General features: G+C 37.5%; 1 protein-coding gene across 1 annotated transcript in view; it reads left to right on the top strand.

Moving 5' to 3' along the window:
• The window catches only part of MYO16 (myosin XVI), a 422800-nt gene that overhangs the window by 131849 nt on the left and 269950 nt on the right, over positions 1 to 21001 (top strand). The window contains exons 9-10 of the mRNA XM_061170768.1: positions 5174 to 5324; positions 17210 to 17320. Of these exons, the coding sequence (XP_061026751.1) occupies positions 5174 to 5324; positions 17210 to 17320 (262 nt within the window). The remainder of the gene's footprint in view (positions 1 to 5173; positions 5325 to 17209; positions 17321 to 21001) is intronic.

Below are 21001 nucleotides of genomic sequence, written 5' to 3'. Positions count from 1 at the left end.
TCTAGAGTGGCGAGAAGCTTGTCTAAAGTTCAGTTAAGATGAGGGGAATGAATGGTACCTCCTTCTTCCACATTAGTCCACCTTTTTGGTGCAACTACTGTCTATTCACTGGGCATATTTCTTCGTATCCTGTATATGTTTCTTCTTGTTTATTAAGTTGAATTCTTCTTTCTATATAATTACAACTTATTTTTTAAATTAATCTTATAAATATTTTGCCATAATTGATAAAGTTTTAATGATTATTAAAATACCAATGATTCCTTTAAGATTATTCCTTTTTCTAGAAGAATAACATTTTAATACATGTTTATATTCTACAAATGGATAATCAGTGATAATTTAAATATATAGAAGTTAACATATGAATGCTATTGTTAATCACAATGATTATGGATGAAACGTGTTTCATGTAAAAATTAGAATAGAAACCTGAAGAAAAATTGTTGCATATGAACGAGAGTATTTGTAACCAGCTACTTGCAGTTTTTGTTAGTAGTAGATCCTAGAGTGTATAACCTATGATATTAGCGAGTGTATACATGGTTTTTTAAAATGCAGGTGAAAAAGCATGTAAAGAGAGATTATGTGTTAGCATCATAGAACTGTAGGACTTGAAATACATTTAGATATTCTAGTTCCTGCACTTAGCAAAGGTGGAACTGTGGGGAGATTTTGAAGTTCTTAGAAGGTCAGGTTACAGTAGCCAAATTGAGGTAAAAACTGACTTAGAATGAGGTCACTGTATTTCTGGACCAATCTTCTTTTCAGGTGTATCTTTCAAGGAGCCTGCTATTAACACTGCGATTAGATTTGGGATACAAAAGGAGTATTTCAACTGTTTTAGTAGACTCACCAGTTCTTCCTTTTAGAAATCCTTTAGAGTTGATTTTACTTATTTTATAAACTATCTTTCTAGTTTTTACCTTGACTGATCTAACTACTGCTTTATTAATTGCTTTATACTCAAAAGATTCAGTATTTGCAAAACCTCTCTTTGGCTTTTTTGTCATTGTTGTTGTTTGCTTTTTAATTTCTTGGCAATGCAGAAAAGGGAGACAGTTGGTCTAAGGGGAGATGAGGAAGGAAATATTTTGGTAGGTGTGAGGGTGCACTTTTAGCCGTAGGCAGTGTGACACGGTGGCTGAGAACACAGACTCTGAAGCTCAAGTCCCAGCTTCACTACTGCTCACTGTGTGTCCAGGGCATGTTCTTCTCCTCTCTGGCCCTCAGTTTACCCATCTACAGAATGGGCATAAATATAATGTATACCTTATGGTATTGTTGTTAAAGAGTTAATGTGTGTGTAGTACTTAGCACAGAGATGGTCATACATTCAGTGCCATATAATTATTAAAATGATTTGCAAGTGTTTTACTCAAATTATAGAAAATATCAGGGAACCGCAACTGTCTTCAAATAGCTGAAGGGCTCTCAAGTCAAAGAAGCACAAGGCGTGCTGCTGGAGCTCCAGGTGCGATGAACAGAAGGGAGAGCAGAGAGGCCTTGTTCCAATGTTGCTCAGGGGAGAAATACAGCCTCTCTGAAGGTTGTAAAGACCTTATTACTTGATGGTATTCAAGCAGATCTGGAGGTGAGCATTTTTAAGCATTCCCTTTTTATAGTGAATTTTTTTAATGAATAATATAGCATTGGGAGGGACGCCCACCGTGGGTCGTGAGCCGCCTCCACGTTCTTGCTCAGTTGGTCAGACTGCAGGGCATATGCAGTTAGTCATACCAGCTACTGGATGGCTGGAGGAGACCGCAGCGCCGGGTCCCTGGCTTCTCTTCTACCGGGCACAGTGTGCCGCTTGCTCAAAGAGTTCTTGCTTCTTGCCCAGTTTTCTCTCCTACAACGCGACACGATGCACGAAGTGTAGCCGTCCACTTAGGTCCATCTGTGTTGCCCCTCCCGCCCCCCATGGGACAGGGGGCAAGGAGAACTGGTGCACCCAGGAAGCGTGGATTCTGTTCGCCGTGAGCACTAAGTCCTCCGTCTGTTATCCCAGAATCTCTCGTCTTCTGCATCTGTCCATACAAGAGTAATAGGCTAACCTGTTAGCTTGTAAGTAGATTCCCAGAAACTTCGGCTAATACTGTTGCCTGCTTATTACCAGGGTCATTGAGCTAAGCCCTTGATGTGCATTATGTTGGTAATCCGTCACTACGGGCCTGTTTTTCAGTTGCTTTTACAGAATGGTTATGTAACCAGCCCGAGGTGGCCGAGCCAGGCATCAAACTTCGTAGCTTTTCTGACTCAAAAATGTATGCTTGTTGCAGCTCTACTATACCATGCCGCCTCTTTTTAATATATGATTCCCTGCCCTGTTGCCTACTTGAAAATATTGTCATTGACTACAACACTACAAAACTTCATCATCCAGAGTTCAGAGGAAGTAAACTGACCTCACATTTCTGTAAACGTGTTCTTCAGCTATTCCTGATTTTGCCTCAGACCTGGACCTAATTCAGCCCGTTCGTTAGTCTGTCTTTATTCCCATTTTCCTAGACTGCAGCACGGCTGGAAGGTGGCACAGAGATGGGCTGCAGAACAGTGAATGAGACTTGTGGTTACTGAAGGAAGTCCTTCAAATTATTCCCTTCCTCCCCATCAGGGTTAATCTAAAACAATCATTTGTATTCCTATAGACTAACAACTAGAGATTGAAATAAAAATACATTGGTAGTGGCATAAAACATGCAATATATCAGAATACATCTAACAGATTATTTGCAAGATTTTAATGCTGAAAACTACAAAATACTGATGAGAAAGTTAATGAAGTTCAAAATAAATGGAGAAATATACCGTGTTTATGGATGACAAAATTTGACATTGTTATTAGGTAAATTCTCCCCAAATTAACTTATATTTTGAACACAATGCTAATCAAAATTCCAGAAATTTTTGTAAAAACTGACAAACAGATTCTAAAATGTATATGAAAATGCTAAACCTCAAATGGCCTCAATAATTTTGAAAAAGAAAACAAAGTTGGATGACTCACATTGCCTGATTTCAAGCCTTACTCTGAAAGTACATTACTCAAGAAAATGTAATATTGGTGTAAGAATAGGCTATTATATCAGTGGAATACAATGGAATGTCCCAAAGTAGGCCTGCACATATATGGTCAGTTGATTTTCAATAAAGGTGTCCAGGTAATTGGATGGGGACAGATGTTCTTTTCAAAACTGATGCTGGAACATTTGGACAGCAATACGAAGAAATAATGAAACTTGACCCCTATACAGCGCCATATAAAAAAAGCCACTCATAATGAATTGTAGACCTAAGTGTGAAGCATAAAACTATAACATTTCTGGAATAAAACCTAGGAGAAAACCCTATTGACCTTGGGTTTGGGAAAGAATTTTTACATAAGATACAAGAGGCACAAACCATAAGAGAAAAAATATTCCTTGAAACTTACTGTTAAAAAAATAAAAAGACAAGATACATACTGGGAGAAAATATTTGCCACATGTGTATCTGATAAAGGACTCGAATCCAAAATATATAAACTCAATAATATGATACCAAAGAATCCAGTAAAAAAAAAAAGGAGATTTGAACTTACACTTTACCAAAGAAGGGATTCTTGTGTCAAATAACCACACTGACATGCAAATAAAAGCCACAGGGAGAAGCCACTAACACGCCCACTGGAATGGATTAAAAAAACAACAAAAAAGACAAGTTCTGTCAAGGATGTGAAGCAAGTAGGACTCCAGCCCATGCGTGGGGGAAGCACCAGTGAATGGTTCAGCCCCCGAGGAAAGTTTGGAGTCTCTCCTAGGTACGCAGCCAAGATAAATGAAAGCATATGTCGTACGTCACCACAAACACCTGTGCGTGAATGTGTATAGAAGCTCCATTCACAATTGACAAAAACTGGACAAACCCAAATGTTTGGTGAATGGACAGCCAAAGTGCAGTGCATCCCACAGGAAGACACTACCCAGTGATAAACAATGACAAACTTCATACATGCAGTAGCATGAATGAATCTCAAAAACATGTTAAGTAAAGGAAGCCAGGCACAAAAGGCTACATGCTCTGTGATTTCTTTCACATGACATTTTAGAAAAAGCAAAACTATAGTGAAAGAAATAATTAGCCATGGTTACAAGGGACAGGGGGTTAGGGGAAATAATTGACTTCAAAGGGCAGGCACAAAGAGCCATTTGGGAGTGACGAAAATTCTATGTGTTGCTGATTATGTGGGTTACACAAATGTATATACATATATATAACCAACTATATATAATTATGTGTATGTAGACAAAACTCATGCAACTGTACATCTACAGAGTGAATTTTACTGTTTCTAAATGCCTCCATAAAACTGAAATTTTAAAAACCCAACAAAATGCATTAAGCTTTAATTAGAATCACAACTACTATTGTAAAATACATGAAATAATTATGTTTCTATATATTGCACTTGATTAAATATGTATGTATTTCTGCTTTATGGTCACATTTAGGAAAGTACATTTTTTAATTTTACTATACTAAAGTGTTACAGTACAAATTAAACATTCGGATTGTGTTTATTTTTTATGAACTTGTCTTTCTTTTGACAACAGTGTCTATGGAAGAACAAAAAATGAAGTAGGTTTTATTTTAGTTTTTTGCCTAGCGTGAGCTGTCAAGAAGTAATAAAACTTATTGTTTGTAACATTGCAGTCCTTAAGCATGTCGTTTGTTTTTAATTCCCCTATTATCATTTCTTCACAAACTCTTAACTATTGTCCATGATTCTATAACATATTAAAATCCTGTATGAACAGTATTTACTTAATTGTAGAATTTTGCCTTCACTTGTTTGCATTCATTCACTTTTATATATTTTGCTTAGTTCAATCATGCATTTCCACCTTAGCTTTTCAATTGCTCATTGATTTGTCTGTTAAGTCATATATCCATTCATAAACATTTTCTTCTCAGGTTGAAATGAATATATTTTTTCTTTTAAAGGTGAAATTGAACGAAATCTGGAGCTAATAGAAAAGTTTACAGATTTCTCATTGATTTTACCTTCAGTGTTGACACTGTTTCTTATCTGAATTAAACAACTTTCTATAACCGGCTGTCCAGTCATGGTAATTTTTGATTGATATGGCAATGTTAGAAGACTAAACATAGCATTGATTTTTTCCTCCAGCAGCCCCCTGGCATTGCCAATTGCCAAGCAAGACAGTATGTTGGAAAAAGACATTATGTTCAAAGATGCAACAAAAGGTCTGTGCAAGGGACAATCTCAAGACAGTACTCCCGAAAATGCCACCGTGAATGGCCCTACCAAACCTGATCAGGTAACTACACCCTTATTGCATGTCTGCTAGTGTTGCATCCTATTACATCATGCCTTAAAGTCCAACTTTTCAAAAACAAACACCTGCTAATTTCAATTCAGATAAAAATTAATGAGTGCAAATGTTAATATTTGGTTTGAAATTTCCATATATAAATTGTTATGGTATTATACCGACCATTAACAAACTTAACTGCTATGTGTTTATACAAGGATTTGAATTTTATAGTCTTGATTTACCAGGAATGGAAGTTCAGCCAATACTTTAATTCCTGAATACTTCCGGTTATGTCATTAGTCATCATTTTGATTATTATGTAGATTGTTTTCTGTTTCTTACAAATATCAAACATTTTACATAACAAGAAGAAGGACAAACCAATCACTGAGTCACTTATCCTTAAAAGCAACTGTGGTGGTGTTTTGTGTGTGTGTGCCTGTGTGCCCCAGTGTCCAAATGATCAGAGATCACTTTGAGGAGCTTGGAGTTATAGAAATTAATGTACTTTTCGCTATCATTCCCACAGAAATAAATGATTTTTATATGTTTCATGTTTTATAAATGGCAGAGTAATTTTCTGAATGTCACAGTAATCCCTGAAAATGTTTTGCTTCACTGTGTCTAATTTTGAATGTTTTAAGGACAATTTATTGAGGTTTTCTAAAGATTCTCTTTTCAAAATTTAAATTTCATTATTTTTTGTTATTTTCAAATAACAGATTATTTTTGTAATTTTGAAATACCTTTACATTTTAGTAGGTATACTCATCAGCTCAGGCTGCCGTAACAAAATACCACAAACTGGGTGGCTTGAACAACAGAGATTATTTTCTCACAGTTCTGGAGACTGGAAGTCTAAGATCAAGGCTCTGGCTGATTCAGATTCTGGTGAATGTCTTCTTCCTGGCTTGCAGATGGCCACTTTCTCTTCACATGGTAGACAGAGAGAAAAAACAACCTATCTGGTATCTTTTATAAGGACACTAATCCTATAGGATCAGGGCCCCACCCTTATAACCTCATTCAACCTTTATAACTCCCTAAAGGCCCCATCTCCAAACAGTGTCACAAGCTGGTTAGAGCCTCAACATATGAATTCGGGAGGACACAATTCAGTCCATAGTGGTAGGCAGTTGAGTGTTAGATGAAATTTAAGGCAAAGCTTTTTCTTAACTTTTTTAAAAGTCCTATGAACTTTCTGTAAACTTAAATACATATTATTAAGTGAAAGAGTCCAATCTGAAAAGGCTACATACTATATGATTCTATTATTTGACATTCTGGAAAAGGCAAAACTATGGAGATAGTAAAAATATTAGAGGTTACCAGGGGTCGGGGCAGGGAAATAAATTGGTGGAGCACAGGGAGTTTTTAGGGCAGTGAAACTACTCTGTATGACACCGTAAGGGTAGATACGTGATATTATACATCTGTCCAAATCCATAGAACGTACAACACCAAGAGTGACCCTGACGTAAACCATGGGCTTTGGATGATGATGATGTGTCAGTGTAGGTTCTTCAATGGTAACAGAGGTGCCACCCCAGCGAGGGACGTTGATAACCGGAAAGGCTATGCATGACTGGGGCCAGGGGTATATGGGAAATTTCTGTACCTTCCTCTCAATTTTGCTGTGAATCTAAAATAGCTCTAAAAAATAATATCTTTTAAAAAATGAGAGGACATTCACAGCATAACGTCAAGTGTAATCCTTGCTGAATGACTTTTCAGTTTTTAATGTAAGCTCTTTATAATTGTATCCTAGACATTAAAAGCAGCTGTAATCATGTTCTATTGTTCTGGTATTAAACAAGGAGAGGCTAGTATTCGGGTTTCATGTGCATATATTATCTGTGTAATATTCACTTACATCTCCCACTGTGTGCATCATGCTGTCATTCATTCTTGGTCATGAGGTGCTTGGATTCTTGGCAGGACTATCCTCACTCACACTTCACAGGAGGGCTTTAGAAAAGCCTTGTCAAAGCAATAAAGTTCCGATTCACATTTTAAAGAGAAACACATTGTGTAGAATTCAAGTTGAAACAAAACCCACAGCATCTCTCCTTTCAGATTTTTAGAAAATGTAGGTCTTATCAAATGGTAACTCCATACATGAATATTCAAGACCTGATTTAAACTTTTTTTGGTTCTGACAGTCACCAAAATTCACATTCGCTTTATAATATCTCTGAGAATGTAGATTTTTTCTTAAGATGCTTAAAATGTGCGACATTCTTCCTTCTCTTCACTTTTTGTTCTGTTTTTGGCTCCCATTCCTCCTCTCCCCTGCCCTCTTCCATTCTCTTCCTAATTTCCTAACTGCTTAACTTCTTCTTTCCCTTCCTCCCTCTCTTCTTTCCTTTCACAGTATATTTATTTAAATTTGGTTCCAGCTTAAAATTCAGGTCAAATTTTTATTCCATTTAGTGAAGACATGTTTTCCTGGGAGTAAAGAGACAGGAGGATGGAGTCAGGCAGATTTGCTCTGGCTCAGGTCTGCTTCTGGAGCTCTGTGACTCTAGAAGCCCCTTAATCTCACTAAGCCCCATCTGTAAAATGGGAACATAGTACTCACCTTATTTGGTTGTTTTGAAGATGACAAAAGACTAAGGCTATAAGGTGACAGCACAATTACCAAGAACAAAAACTCAGCAAGACATATTTATTGTTTTTATTACAGTTATTTATATAGACTGACTGTAAGGTTTTGCCAGAGTCGTTGAATCCTCTATCCACTAATTTATCTGCTCTTAATTCACGTAATTCCAGTCGACACTGGGTTTTCTTTTTTTCAATGTAAGTATAGATTATTTTAAAAAATAATAATATAAAATAATACTTTCAGAGCTTACAAACGCTTTCACCTATAATATCTTTTTTTGAATTTTATTTTATTTATTTTTTATACAGCAGGTTCTTATTAGTTGTCTATTTTATACATATTAGTGTATACATGTCAATCCCAATCTCCCAATTCATCCACCACTACCCGCCCCCCAACGCTTTCCCCCCTTGGTGTCCATGTTTGTTCTCTACATCTGTGTCTCTATTTCTGCCCTGCAAACTGGTTCATCTGTACCATTTTTCTAGGTTCCTAACGCATGACATATATGTGTTAATATACAATATTGGTTTTTCTCTTTCTGACTTACTTCACTCTGTATGACAGTCTCTAGATCCATCCACGTCTCTACAAATGACCCAATTTCGTTCCTTTTTATGGCTGAGTAATATTCCATTGTATATATGTACCACATCTTCTTTATCCATTCCTCTGTCGATGGGCATTGAGGTTGCTTCCATGACCTGGCTATTGTAAATAGTGTTGCAATGAACATTGGGGTGCATGTGTCTTTTTGAATTATGGTTTTCTCTGGGTATATGCCCAGTAGTGGGATTGCTGGGTCATATGGTAATTCTATTTTTAGTTTTTTAAGGAACCTCCATACTGTTTTCCATAGTGGCTGTATCAATTTACATTCCCACCAACAGTGCAAGAGGGTTGCCTTTTCTCCACACCCTCTCCAGCATTTGTTGTTTGTAGATTTTCTGATGATGCCCATTCTAACTGGTGTGAGGTGATACCTCATTGTAGTTTTGATTTGCATTTCTCTAATAATTAGTGATGTTGCGCAGCTTTTCACGTGCTTCTTGGCCATCTGTATGTCTTCTTTGGAGAAATGTCTATTTAATGTCTTCTGCCCATTAATCCCCAAAATTCTACTGTGGGCAAGTTATAATTCACTTTTGCTACTTAACTGACTCTCAAGTTTCAAATTGAGTATTTAAACTGACCAAACTTAAACTCAAGAAAGTTAAACAAATTGCCTAGAGTCACAAGTGTTTCCTTTCTGCTGTATCCAGTGCTCTTTGGAGACACGACAGCAAGCTCCGGGTTCATTTCCCAGAGCCCTGCTGCCCTGGGACAGTTCTGTGCACAGGAGAGAAAGTGTGGGTTCCATGGCTGCATGTGCATATAGGGATTTTGAAGATTGGTGATGGTTCTCTTTCTGTAGTCCTCGGACATACCAGCATCCAGGTACACAAAAGTGTAAATTCTCAGCAAGCAAAGGACCTGATATATTGCACTCTCTAAGAAACATCTCATAGAATACAAAGCAGGTAAAAACAAGATGCTGTGCAGGCATGGTGATGGGCTTCAGCTTTGGGAAGCTTAATATTTTGTCAGATCATCACCCCTTTCCCTGTAGGACCATCCCGGTCAGCTCATTCTTTTCTAATTTCTTCTTTCCTCTTCTTTCATGCCTACTTATTTCTTTCCTGCAAACAGCCTTTCCCCAGAATCTTCTTGCTCTTATCCCAATTGTCAGACCTTCTGTTTGCCCACTGAATTTCTGGTTCCTGGACATACACTACTTATGTCCTAGAGAGAGAAAACACAATCAAACAAAACAGAACAAAACAAGAAATTTGACAGCGCTCAAAGCAGTGTTGGCAAGTAGAGACGAGGAATCAGTGAATTCAGAGTATTTCCAAGGTGTAAATTCCTTTTGCGTCTTGAAACATTTCTCAAAGTGTTTCTCTAATTTCTTCCTGACTTTCTATTCTGAATTATGTCTGTTTTGTGTTTCAGATTTCCATTTTAGGAAATGTATACATATATAGAGAGAAATGTATGTATATATATGGATATTTGTATATCTTCATAAGAACCATAATGATCGATCCTAGCGAAGATGTTAAGTTTTGTTTTTTGTTTTTTTTACATATTTATCCCGTCTCTGTTTTGACTGTTGTCATAATTGTTTGGGAGATACTGGTAGCATACACGACTGAGTCTACAACTATAACATAAAAATATTAACAAACATATGATCAGCTGTCACAGTGCTTTAGGAATCTTTAGAAAGAATGTGCCCCTTGCTTAAGACTGATTATCAAAGCTTCATTCCTGATCATTTTGGAATCTGTTATGCTAACTACAAGGAATTCTTCCCTTGATCTACCCTAACACTGTATTTTCACGTTTCATTACTACAAGCAGGCTGGGAAGTCTTCACATTTTTACTGTCAGCCTAGTAGTACTTTCTCTAACCCCTGTAGCAGCTGTGACTGGAGATGAAAACCCTCAAGAATTCCAAAGAGATGCCGCAATAGCTCTTTCAGCCTTGTTGGAACAAACGTGAAACTTCTGTTAGTGCTATGCATGCTTTTTCTTTTCTTAATGTGCATGCAGAAATTTGCCTTGAGCTCCTGAGAGCTGTGGTTATACGAGGAATTTTATTATCTTCGCGTAAATCATTACTTCTGAAGGAAAAAACATCCTGCTCTTGGTTTTTCTCCTTTTTATGATTGCTTTGGGAGTTCAATATGTATGCTAACCTGCTAGAGACCTTTGTCTATATAAATAAAACTAAACATTGCCCATTTCTGACTTGTAAATAATAGATTTTTATCTAATTTAAATATTTCAAATTTACCTCTTTTTTTTGAAATATTGTCCAGTTTTTCAACTCTGTCACTCAATATAAAATTGAGTAGGAAAGCAGTGTTTTTCTTTTTTTTTTTTTTAAATGGGAAATTTATTTTTATTTATTTATTTATTTAAACATCTTTTTTGAAGTATAATTGCTTTACAATGGTGTGTTAGTTTCTGCTTTATAACAAAGTGAATCAGTTATACATATACATATGTTCCCATATCTCTTCCCGTTTGCATCTCCCTCCCTCCCACCCTCCCTATCCCACCCCTCTAGGTGGTCACAAAGCACCGAGCTGATCTCCCTGTGCTATGCGGCTGCTTCCCACTAGCTATCTATTTTACATTTGGTAGTGTATATATGTCCATGTCACTCTCTCACCCTGTCACATCTCACCCCTCCCCCTCCCCATATCCTCAAGTCCATTCTCTAGTAGGTCTGTGTCTTTATTCCCGTCTTGCCTCTAGGTTCTTCATGACCCTTTTTTTTTTTTTCCCTTAGATTCCGTATATATGTGTTAGCATACTGTATTTCTTTTTCTCTTTCTGACTTACTTCACTCTGTATGACAGACTCTAACTCCATCCACCTCATTACAAATACCTCCATTTCATTTCTTTTTATGGCTGAGTAATATTCCATTGTATATATGTGCCACATCTTCTTTATCCATTCATCCGATGATGGACACCTAGGTTGCTTCCATGTCCTGGCTATTGTAAACAGAGCTGCAGTGAATATTTTGGTACATGACTCTTTCTGAATTATGGTTTTCCAACGGTATATGCCCAGTAGTGGGATTGCTGGGTCGTATGGTAGTTCTATTTGTAGTTTTTTAAGGAACCTCCATACTGTTCTCCATAGTGGCTGTATCAATTTACATTCCCACCAACAGTGCAAGAGTGTTCCCTTTCCTCCACACCCTCTCCAGCATTTATTGTTTCTAGATTTTTTGATGATGGCCATTCTGACCGGTGTGAGATGATATGTCATTGTAGTTTTGATTTGCATTTCTGTAATGATTAATGATGTTGAGCATTCTTTCATGTGTCTGTTGGCAATCTGTATCTCTTCTTTGGAGAAATGTCTATTTAGGTATTCTGCCCATTTTTGGATTGGGTTGTTTGTTTTTTTGTTATTGAGCTGCATGAGCTGCTTGTAAATCTTGGAGATTAATCCTTTGTCAGTTGCTTCATTTGCAAATATTTTCTCCCATTCTGAGGGTTGTCTTTTGGTCTTGTTTATGGTTTCCTTTGCTGTGCAAAAGCTTTTAAGTTTCATTAGGTCCCATTTGTTTATTTGTGTTTTTATTTCCATTTCTCTAGGAGCTGGGTCAAAAAGGATCTTGCTGTGATTTATGTCATAGAGTGTTCTGCCTATGTTTTCCTCTAAGAGTTTGATAGTGCCTGGCCTTACACTTAGGTCTTTAATCCATTTTGAGTTTATTTTTGTGTATGGTGTCAGGGAGTGTTCTAATTTCATACTTTTACATGTACCTGTCCAATTTTCCCAGCACCACTTATTGAAGAGGCTGTCTTTTCTCCACTGTATATGCTTGCCTCCTTTATCAAAGATAAGGTGACCATATGTGCGTGGGCTTATCTCTGGGCTTTCTATCCTGTTCCATTGATCTATATTTCTGTTTTTGTGCCAGTACCAAACTGTCTTGATTACTGTAGCTTTGTAATATAGTCTGAAGTCAGGGAGCCTGATTCCTCCAGCTCCATTTTTCGTTCTCAAGATTGCTTTGGCTATTCGGGGTCTTTTGTGTTTCCATACAAATTGTGAAATTTTTTGTTCTAGTTCTGTGAAAAATGCCAGTGGTAGTTTGATAGGGATTGCATTGAATCTGTAGATTGCTTTGGGTAGCAGAGTCATTTTCACAATGTTGATTCTTCCAATCCAAGAACATGGTATATCTCTCCATCTATTTGTATCATCTTTAATTTCTTTCATCAGTGTCCTATAATTTTCTGCATACAGGTCTTTTGTCTCCTTAGGTAGGTTTATTCCTAGGTATTTTATTCTTTTTGTTGCAATGGTAAACGGGAGTGTTTTCTTAATTTCACTTTCAGATTTTTCATCATTAGTATATAGAAATGCAAGAGATTTCTGTGCATTAATTTTGTATCCTGCTACTGTACCAAATTCATTGATTAGCTCTAGTAGTTTTCTGGTAGCATCTTTAGGATTCTCTATGTATAGTATCATGTCATCTGCAAACAGTGACAGTTTTACTTCTTCTTTTCCCATTTGGATTCCTTTTATTTCTTTTTCGTCTCTGATTGCTGTGGCTAACACTTCCAAAACTATGTTGAATAATAGTGGTGAGAGCAACCTTGTCTTGTTCCTGATCTTAGTGGAAATGGTTTCAGTTTTTCACCATTGAGGACAATGTTGGCTGTGGGTTTGTCATATATGGCCTTTATTATGTTGAGGAAAGTTCCCTCTATGCCTACTTTCTGCAGGGCTTTTATCATAAATGGGTGTTGAATTTTGTCGAAAGCTTTCTATGCATCTATTGAGATGATCATATGGTTTTTCTCCTTCAATTTGTTAATATGGTGTATCACGTTGATTGATTTGCGTATATTGAAGAATCCTTGCATTCCTGGAATAAACCCCACTTGATCATGGTGTATAATCCTTTTAATGTGCTGTTGGATTCTGTTTGCTAGTATTTTGTTGAGGATTTTTGCATCTATGTTCATCAGTGATACTGGCCTGTAGTTTTCTTTCTTTGTGACATCTTTGTCTGGTTTTGGTATCAGGGTGATGGTGGCCTCGTAGAATGAGTTTGGGAGTGTTCCTCCCTCTGCAATATTTTGGAAGAGTTTGAGAAGGATAGGTGTTAGCTCTTCTCTAAATGTTTGATAGAATTCACCTGTGAAGCCATCTGGTCCTGGGTTTTTGTTTGTTTGAAGATTTTTAATCACAGTTTCAATTTCAGTGCTTGTGATTGGTCTGTTCATATTTTCTGTTTCTTCCTGGTTCAGTCTGGGCAGGTTGTGCTTTTCTAAGAATCTGTCCATTTCTTCCAGGTTGTCCATTTTATTAGCATAGAGTTGCTTGTAGTAATCTCTCATGATCGTTTGTATTTCTGCAGTGTCAGTGGTTACTTCTCCTTTTTCATTTCTAATTCTATTGATTTGAGTCTTCTCCCTTTTTCTCTTGATGAGTCTGGCTAATGGTTTATCCATTTTGTTTATCTTCTCAAAGAACCAGCTTTTAGTTTCATTGATTTTTGCTATTGTTTCCTTCATTTCTTTTTCATTTATTTCTGCTCTGATCTTTATGATTTCTTTCCTTCTGCTAGCTTTGGGGTTTTTTGGTTCTTCTTTCTCTAATTGCTTCAGGTGCAAGGTTAGGTTGTTTATTCGAGATGTTTCCTGTTTCTTGAGGTAGGCTTGTATTGCTATAAACTTCCCTCTTAGAACTGCTTTTGCTGCATCCCATAGGTTTTGGATCGTCGTGTTTTCATTGTCATTTGTCTCTAGGTATTTTTTAATTTCCCCTTTGATTTCTTCAGTGATCACTTCGTTATTAAGTAGTGTATTGTGTAGCCTCCATGTGTTTGTATTTTTTACAGATCTTTTCCTGTAATTGATATCTAGTCTCATAGCATTGTGGTCAGAAAAGATACTTGATACGATTTCAATTTTTTTAAATTTACCAAGGCTTGATTTGTGTCCCAAGATATGATCTATCCTGGAGAATGTTCCATGAGCACTTGAGAAAAATGTGTATTCTGTTGTTTTTGGGTGGAATGTCCTATAAATATCAATTAAGTCCATCTTGTTTAATGTATCATTTAAAGCTTGTGTTTCCTTATTTATTTTCATTTTGGATGATCTGTCCATTGGTGAAAGTGGGGTGTTAAAGTCCCCTACTATGATTGTGTTACTGTCGATTTCCCCTTTTATGGCTGTTAGTATTTGCCTTATGTATTGAAGTGCTTCTATGTTGGGTGCATAAATATTTACAATTGTTATACCTTCCTCTTGGATCGATCCCTTGATCATTATATAGTGTCCTTCTTTGTCTCTTGTAATAGTCTTTATTTTAAATTCTATTTTGTCTGATATGAGAATTGCTACTCCAGCTTTCTTTTGATTTCCATTTGCATGGAATATCTTTTTCCATCCTCTCACTTTCAGTCTGTATGTGTCTCTAGGTCTGAAGTGGGTCTCTTGTAGACAGCATATATATGGGTCTTGTTTTTGTATCCATTCAGCCAGTCTGTGTCTTTTGGTGGGAGCATTTAATCCATTTACATTTAAGGTAATTATCAATATGTATTTTCTTATTCTCATTTTCTTAAATGTTTTGTGTTTGTTATTGTAGGTGTTTTCCTTCTCTTGTGTTTCTTGCCTAGAGAAGTTCCTTTGGCATTTGTTGTAAAGCTGGTTTGGTGGTGCTGAACTCTCTCAGCTTTTGCTTGTCTGTAAAGGTTTTAATTTCTCCATCAAATCTGAATGAGATCCTTGCTGGGTAGATTAATCTTGGTTGTAGGTTTTTCTCCTTCATCACTTTAAGTATATCCTGCCACTCCCTTCTGGCTTGCAGAGTTTCTGCTGAAAGATCAGCTGTTAACCTTATGGGGATTCCCTTGTGTGTTATTTGTTGTTTTTCCCTTGCTGCTTTTAATATGTTTTCTTTATATTTAATTTTTGACAGTTTGATTAAGATGTGTCTTGGCGTGTTTCTCCTTGGATTTATCCTGTATGGGACTCTCTGTGCTTCCAGGACTTGATTAACTATTTCCTTTCCCATATTAGGGAAGTTTTCAACTATAATCTCTTCAAATATTTTCTCAGTCCCTTTCTTTTTCTCTTCTTCTTCTGGGACCCCTATAATTCGAATGTTGGTGCGTTTAATGTTGTCCCAGAGGTCTCTGAGACTGTCCTCAGTTCTTTTCATTCTTTTTTCTTTATTCTGGTCTGCAGTAGTTATTTCCACTATTTTATCTTCCAGGTCACTTATCCGTTCTTCTGCCTCAGTTATTCTGCTATTGATCCCATCTAGAGTATTTTTAATTTCATTTATTGTGTTTTTCATTGTTGCTTGGTTCCTCTTTAGTTCTTCTACGTCCTTGTTAAATGTTTCTTGCATTTTGTCTATTCTATTTCCAAGATTTTGGATCATCCTTACTATCATTATTCTGAATTCTTTTTCAGGTAGACTGCCTATTTCCTCTTCATTTGTTAGGTCTGGTGTGTTTTGACCCTGCTCCTTCATCTGCTGTGTGTTTTTCTGTCTTCTCATTTTGCTTATCTTACTGTGTTTGGGGTCTCCTTTTCACAGGCTGCAGGTTCGTAGTTCCCGTTGTTTTTGGTATCTGTCCCCAGTGGCTAAGGTTGTTTCAGTGGGTTGTGTAGGCTTCCTGGTGGAGGGGACTAGTGCCTGTGTTCTGGTGGATGAGGTTGGATCTTGTCTTTCTGGTGGGCACGTCCACGTCTGGTGGTGTGTTTTGGGGTGTCTGTTGTCTTATTATGATTTTAGGCAGCCTCTCTGTTAATGGATGGGGCTGTGTTCCTGTCTTGCTAGTTGTTTGGCATAGGGTGTCCAGCACTGTCGCTTGCTGGTCGTTGAGTGAAGCTGGGTCTTGATGTTGAGAAGATCTCTGAGAGATTTTCGCCGTTTGGTATTACGTGGAGCTGGGAGGTCTCTTGTGGACCAGTGTCCTGAAGTTGGCTCTCCCACCTCAGAGGCACAGCCCTGATGCCTGGCTGGAGCACCAAGAGCCTTTCATCCACTGTAGGCAACTTTAATGGACGTTTCTCTGCGCCCCGGAATTTTCGAAGGCTGTCCCAGCCCGAGCTGCAGCATGCCGCAACCGAGCCCGGCCCGGCCCACGGCGACCCTCCCGGGCCAGTGTTTTTCTTTCTGACAGAATCATCTTAATCTCACACTACTTTAAACTTAGGAGTAATGTAGAACAGAATAAAATTCATGAGCCAAAATTCTAGAGGCTACTTTTAAATTCCAGTGCCTTCCTCCATGTATTCAGAAACTGAAGTCCAGGCACACTGCTTTCTTCCCGTTCCAGTTTCATGATAGGAGTTTTCCTTTAGCTTTGGAAACATTGAAAAACATGAGCTTTTCAACAGCTGGTCTTAAAAAGGACTCAGCACAGTTCAGAGCTCTCTAAATTAGACTTCATGATTGGAGGGACGTGGGGTCACATGCAGGTTGTGTGTGTAGGTGTGTGTATGAGTGTGTGCCCAGGCTGGTGGGTACAGAACAGAGATTCTCACCTGAATACATTTCTGTGACTGTTGAATTTTTTGTTCCTTACAAGTGAACAATTTCATCTTTTAATAACAGTTTCGAATTCATGTGGTCTGTAAACTTTTGACATGTAATTGAAAATGGAACAAACAACTGTGAAGACAGTTGATTGGAAAGCAATTAGGATTGATCTTACCTACTTTTCCCCCAGGTCAAGCTGATACCTCCTGCTCCGAACGATGACCTGGCAACACTCAGCCAGCTTACCGACAGCAGCCTGCTTTATGAAATTCAGAAGCGCTTTGGGAACAATCAGATCTATGTAAGTGCCCTTGAAATTGCCTTTTGCACTGCTTTTGTCTTGCTGCATATTTTCACCCTTCAGTGCTGCAAATATGACAAGGAAGGGGCTCATTGTTACTTCTGGTCATGCTGATAGCTTAAGGTGGATTTCTCAGAGTTTGGGTCAATTCTTCTGATTCAGTTATAAGGCAATTTCTGCAAAGATTCACATTTCAGGGTTGTTAAGAGAAAGTTGAAACCCTGAGGGTAGACAACTTTCCTGTTGTCATGTTTGCTGGAGAAGATCTTGCTAGAACCAGCAGGATCTGCAGATCAGTTAGAAAAATGCTGTTTGTTTTATCTGTTTTAACTCAGCCTCCTAGATCTGGAGAATGAAGCTAAAGAGGAAAAGCTAAGTGTGCGTGGAGGATGCTTCTCTATTTGCATGAAAGAAAAACTATTGTTCTTCTAAATTATCAGGAAATGTCTTTGTCTAGTAAATAATTTATATACACATCTCTGATAATAGCATACAAATATATGACTTAGATGACAAACAACATGGAGAATTGATTTGCTGTGGTTCTCTTCTGGTTTATATGTGTTATTTCTTCCAATACGTGTATCAATTTTGACACTATGCAATCTCAATGTCTCTCTATCTCTCTCATTGATTTTGTTAAATTCATCTCAGAGCAATTCAATCAGAATGTCTATAGAGAAATCTGATTATGCATATGTCTGCTATCCCTTTTTGATAACACCTGTTTTTTTTTCCTACTCTACTGAGAAACTGATTAAGTAATTTTCATGTAAATGTGAAGTCTGAGATTTCTTTACAAGTAATAAATTGTCAGGTGCTGATTAACCCATGAACATTCAATGCAGTGTCTTAATGATGGGATAAATTGCCCGCCAGTGTAAATACACTTAAAATTAAATACTTCTATCAAAATTAATGGAATTGAGTCATCGGCAGAACGTGGTGAAGCCTGATTAGTTTGGTCTGTTACTACCCTGTTGCTTTTGTGTTATTTTTGTTCTCTTGTCTCTCCTTTTCCAGCATCGTGTTGATTCTTCTTCATTTTAACTTCTTAATCACATTATCAGCAGACCACTGCTTGAATAGTTTCGATTTCTCTTATTTCTTTCATGCTTTTCAAGTGGCTTTATCTCCCAAATATCATTTAATCTACTACTCTGCATCCCAGTGGGCACCATCCTCATCATCTTTTCTCCAGTAGCCTCCTGACTTTCTAGAGGAAACTTCATAATGAACTAGAGTAATTTTCGTAAAGAACAAATGTAATCTCAAAACTCCCAGTCTTAAAACTTTTCTGAGGCTTGTCATTTTTCTTGGAAGGACAGCCACAAGCCTTATTCACGATCTGGTCCCTAAACACTCTCATGGATGATTCCTAGACACTGGTCGCTGCCCTCCTTCCTGCATCAGGGATTCCCCTTAGACTGTCTTTTTTTCCATAAAGTTCTCTTTCTGCCTCCACGTAGTACATAGTTTTATAAACTCCCACTCAATACTTCTTCAGTCTTTAAGTAAACCTTCCCAGAACTTCCAGATTAAGTCACTGTGGACCATCTTTCTGTAGCACACTTCTCACCGCTTGTGATTATAAACCTTGTTGGTGGTTTGATTAGCATCTTGCTGCCATGCTAGACCCTGAGCTCAGGTGGAGCAGGAGCCCTGCTGGTCTTGCACTTTCTCATCTGAAATGACAACTACTTCCCACCTGTTTATCCGAGTCATGTCGCAAACCCCACACAGTGGACCACCTTCGTAGACTCTCTTTGCTAACTCTACTGGGTTTCTCTCTCTACCTGGATAATCAGAATTAGGATTCCCTGCTTTGCTAAAGTTCATATAAAATACGATTAAAAAACAAAATTCAACTGAGTAAATTTTAGTGATCTAATTGGCTTTATTGAATGATTCATGAATTGGGCAACGCCCCATCTAGCTAGTAGAGGGGAGCTCCAGGGGGCCACAGAAAGGGAAGGGTTTTAAAGGCAAGATAAGGAAGTCATAAAAAATGGTGCTTCAGGCTTAGGTAACTACCTGTGGGGAACAGAGGGGTCTATGTAGCGATTACCTCATCATCTTTTGGGGAATGGAGAGGGGCCATGTGACATATTACCTTACTGGTACCAAACAGAAAATTCCTGACTGTCTGGTCAAGACCACATTTCTGGGGGAGGTGGCAGCTTCAGTTAGGTTAGGTATTACGCCCCTGTCGGATAGCCTGGCCTAGCATATGGGACTCTATTTTGGGCCTGTGGTTTTCTTTTTGAGGATATAAACTTTTCACTGTGTGAGGCATGATTTCCTCTTCTGTAGACCTGAAATATTGAAGGGCTGAACTACCTAGGATCAATTTTGTAATGAGTGCTCCAAGTTATGGTATTTGAATTTGCCTTTAATGGCTAGACAAGCAATTTAAACATTATTGATTGAGTAGTAATAGGTGATTCTCACAGTGTATTCTCTGGACCATTGGATATGTGAACTTTTTATTACCAGTCTGCCCTCAGAGTAAGCTTTTAGAAACTCTTGTAGCAATTTAATGGTTTAATTTCTGTCTGTTGAATCTCATAAGAATCAAGCCTTGCTTTTTGCATGTCTTTGTCTTTTTCAATTTCATTTTTCCAGGAATTCATTTTTTATTATGTTTTGCAGAAGTATTAGTCCACAATGAATTGGAAATAAAAGTGTTCCTTCCCCACAAATACAAAAGCACTAGTTTAGTAGATGTTTCAACATTAAAATATTCAAATTTGGTTGTCTGATCCCAACATGCCTCTCCCATGCCCCTCCCATCTCCGTTAATGACAACCTCTTTCTTTCAGTTTTCAGGCCAAAATGACTGGAAGAGTATTAGTGCTTCTTTTTCTTACATACCCCGCATGTGATTTTCCTGCCAATCTCATCAGCCCTACCTTCAAAATGCAGACAGAATACCACCTCTGCTGCTGCTATCTGGGCCCATCAGAGCCCAAGAGAAAACATTTCAGCTGAATTAACTGTTTAACCAGGGTTTTCATCTCTTTTTGCTATAGTCCTATAGTCTGATTTGTTATATAAGATGATCTTTTGGAACAATCTGTAAGTTGCTCTTTTAACTGAGTGTATAGCATCCCATTTGGATATCAGATTGGGAAGTTTCCCTACAATCTGTAGGAGTAGGAAGTTCCCGAACCATCAAACAGAAAGTGAATTGCAGGTGATGTGATATTCACTCGCCAGGAAGTGCACAGAATAAATAACATTATTAACATTCAAGTAATAGTTTTATAAACTATTTTTATCACAAAATATATTTTCAGATAGTCCTGAATTCCTTCAATATTTAGGCCCCCCAAAAATTATATCTCCATAAAAAATGCATTTTAGGCTATTTTTATTTTATTTTAATGTTCCTCCTCTTTCTTAATTAGCAGATTTCTCAATTCTTCCTCAATCTACTTTCTATCTTCATTTTTCTTCTCCGGAATTCAAGACTAATTTTCAGATACTTCACTAACAAGGTTCCCCTTTGGTTCAATTATTTCACTTGTATTTCCTTCCTCCTTTATTGGCTATAAAATGCTAGCCAGTCCTTCTTTTAAGTGAAGGCTGTAATGCATTATGACATATAAAGAGAATAATGCACAGTGCATTAAAGTATTGCTTCATGAATTTTTATTTGGTGAACACACCTATGTAACC

Source organism: Eubalaena glacialis, chromosome 16 (assembly GCF_028564815.1).
Source record: "Eubalaena glacialis isolate mEubGla1 chromosome 16, mEubGla1.1.hap2.+ XY, whole genome shotgun sequence".
NCBI classification, from domain to species: domain Eukaryota; kingdom Metazoa; phylum Chordata; class Mammalia; order Artiodactyla; family Balaenidae; genus Eubalaena; species Eubalaena glacialis.
Note: the sequence above shows the minus strand (reverse complement) of the source record. Positions and strands in the feature narration are given on the sequence as shown.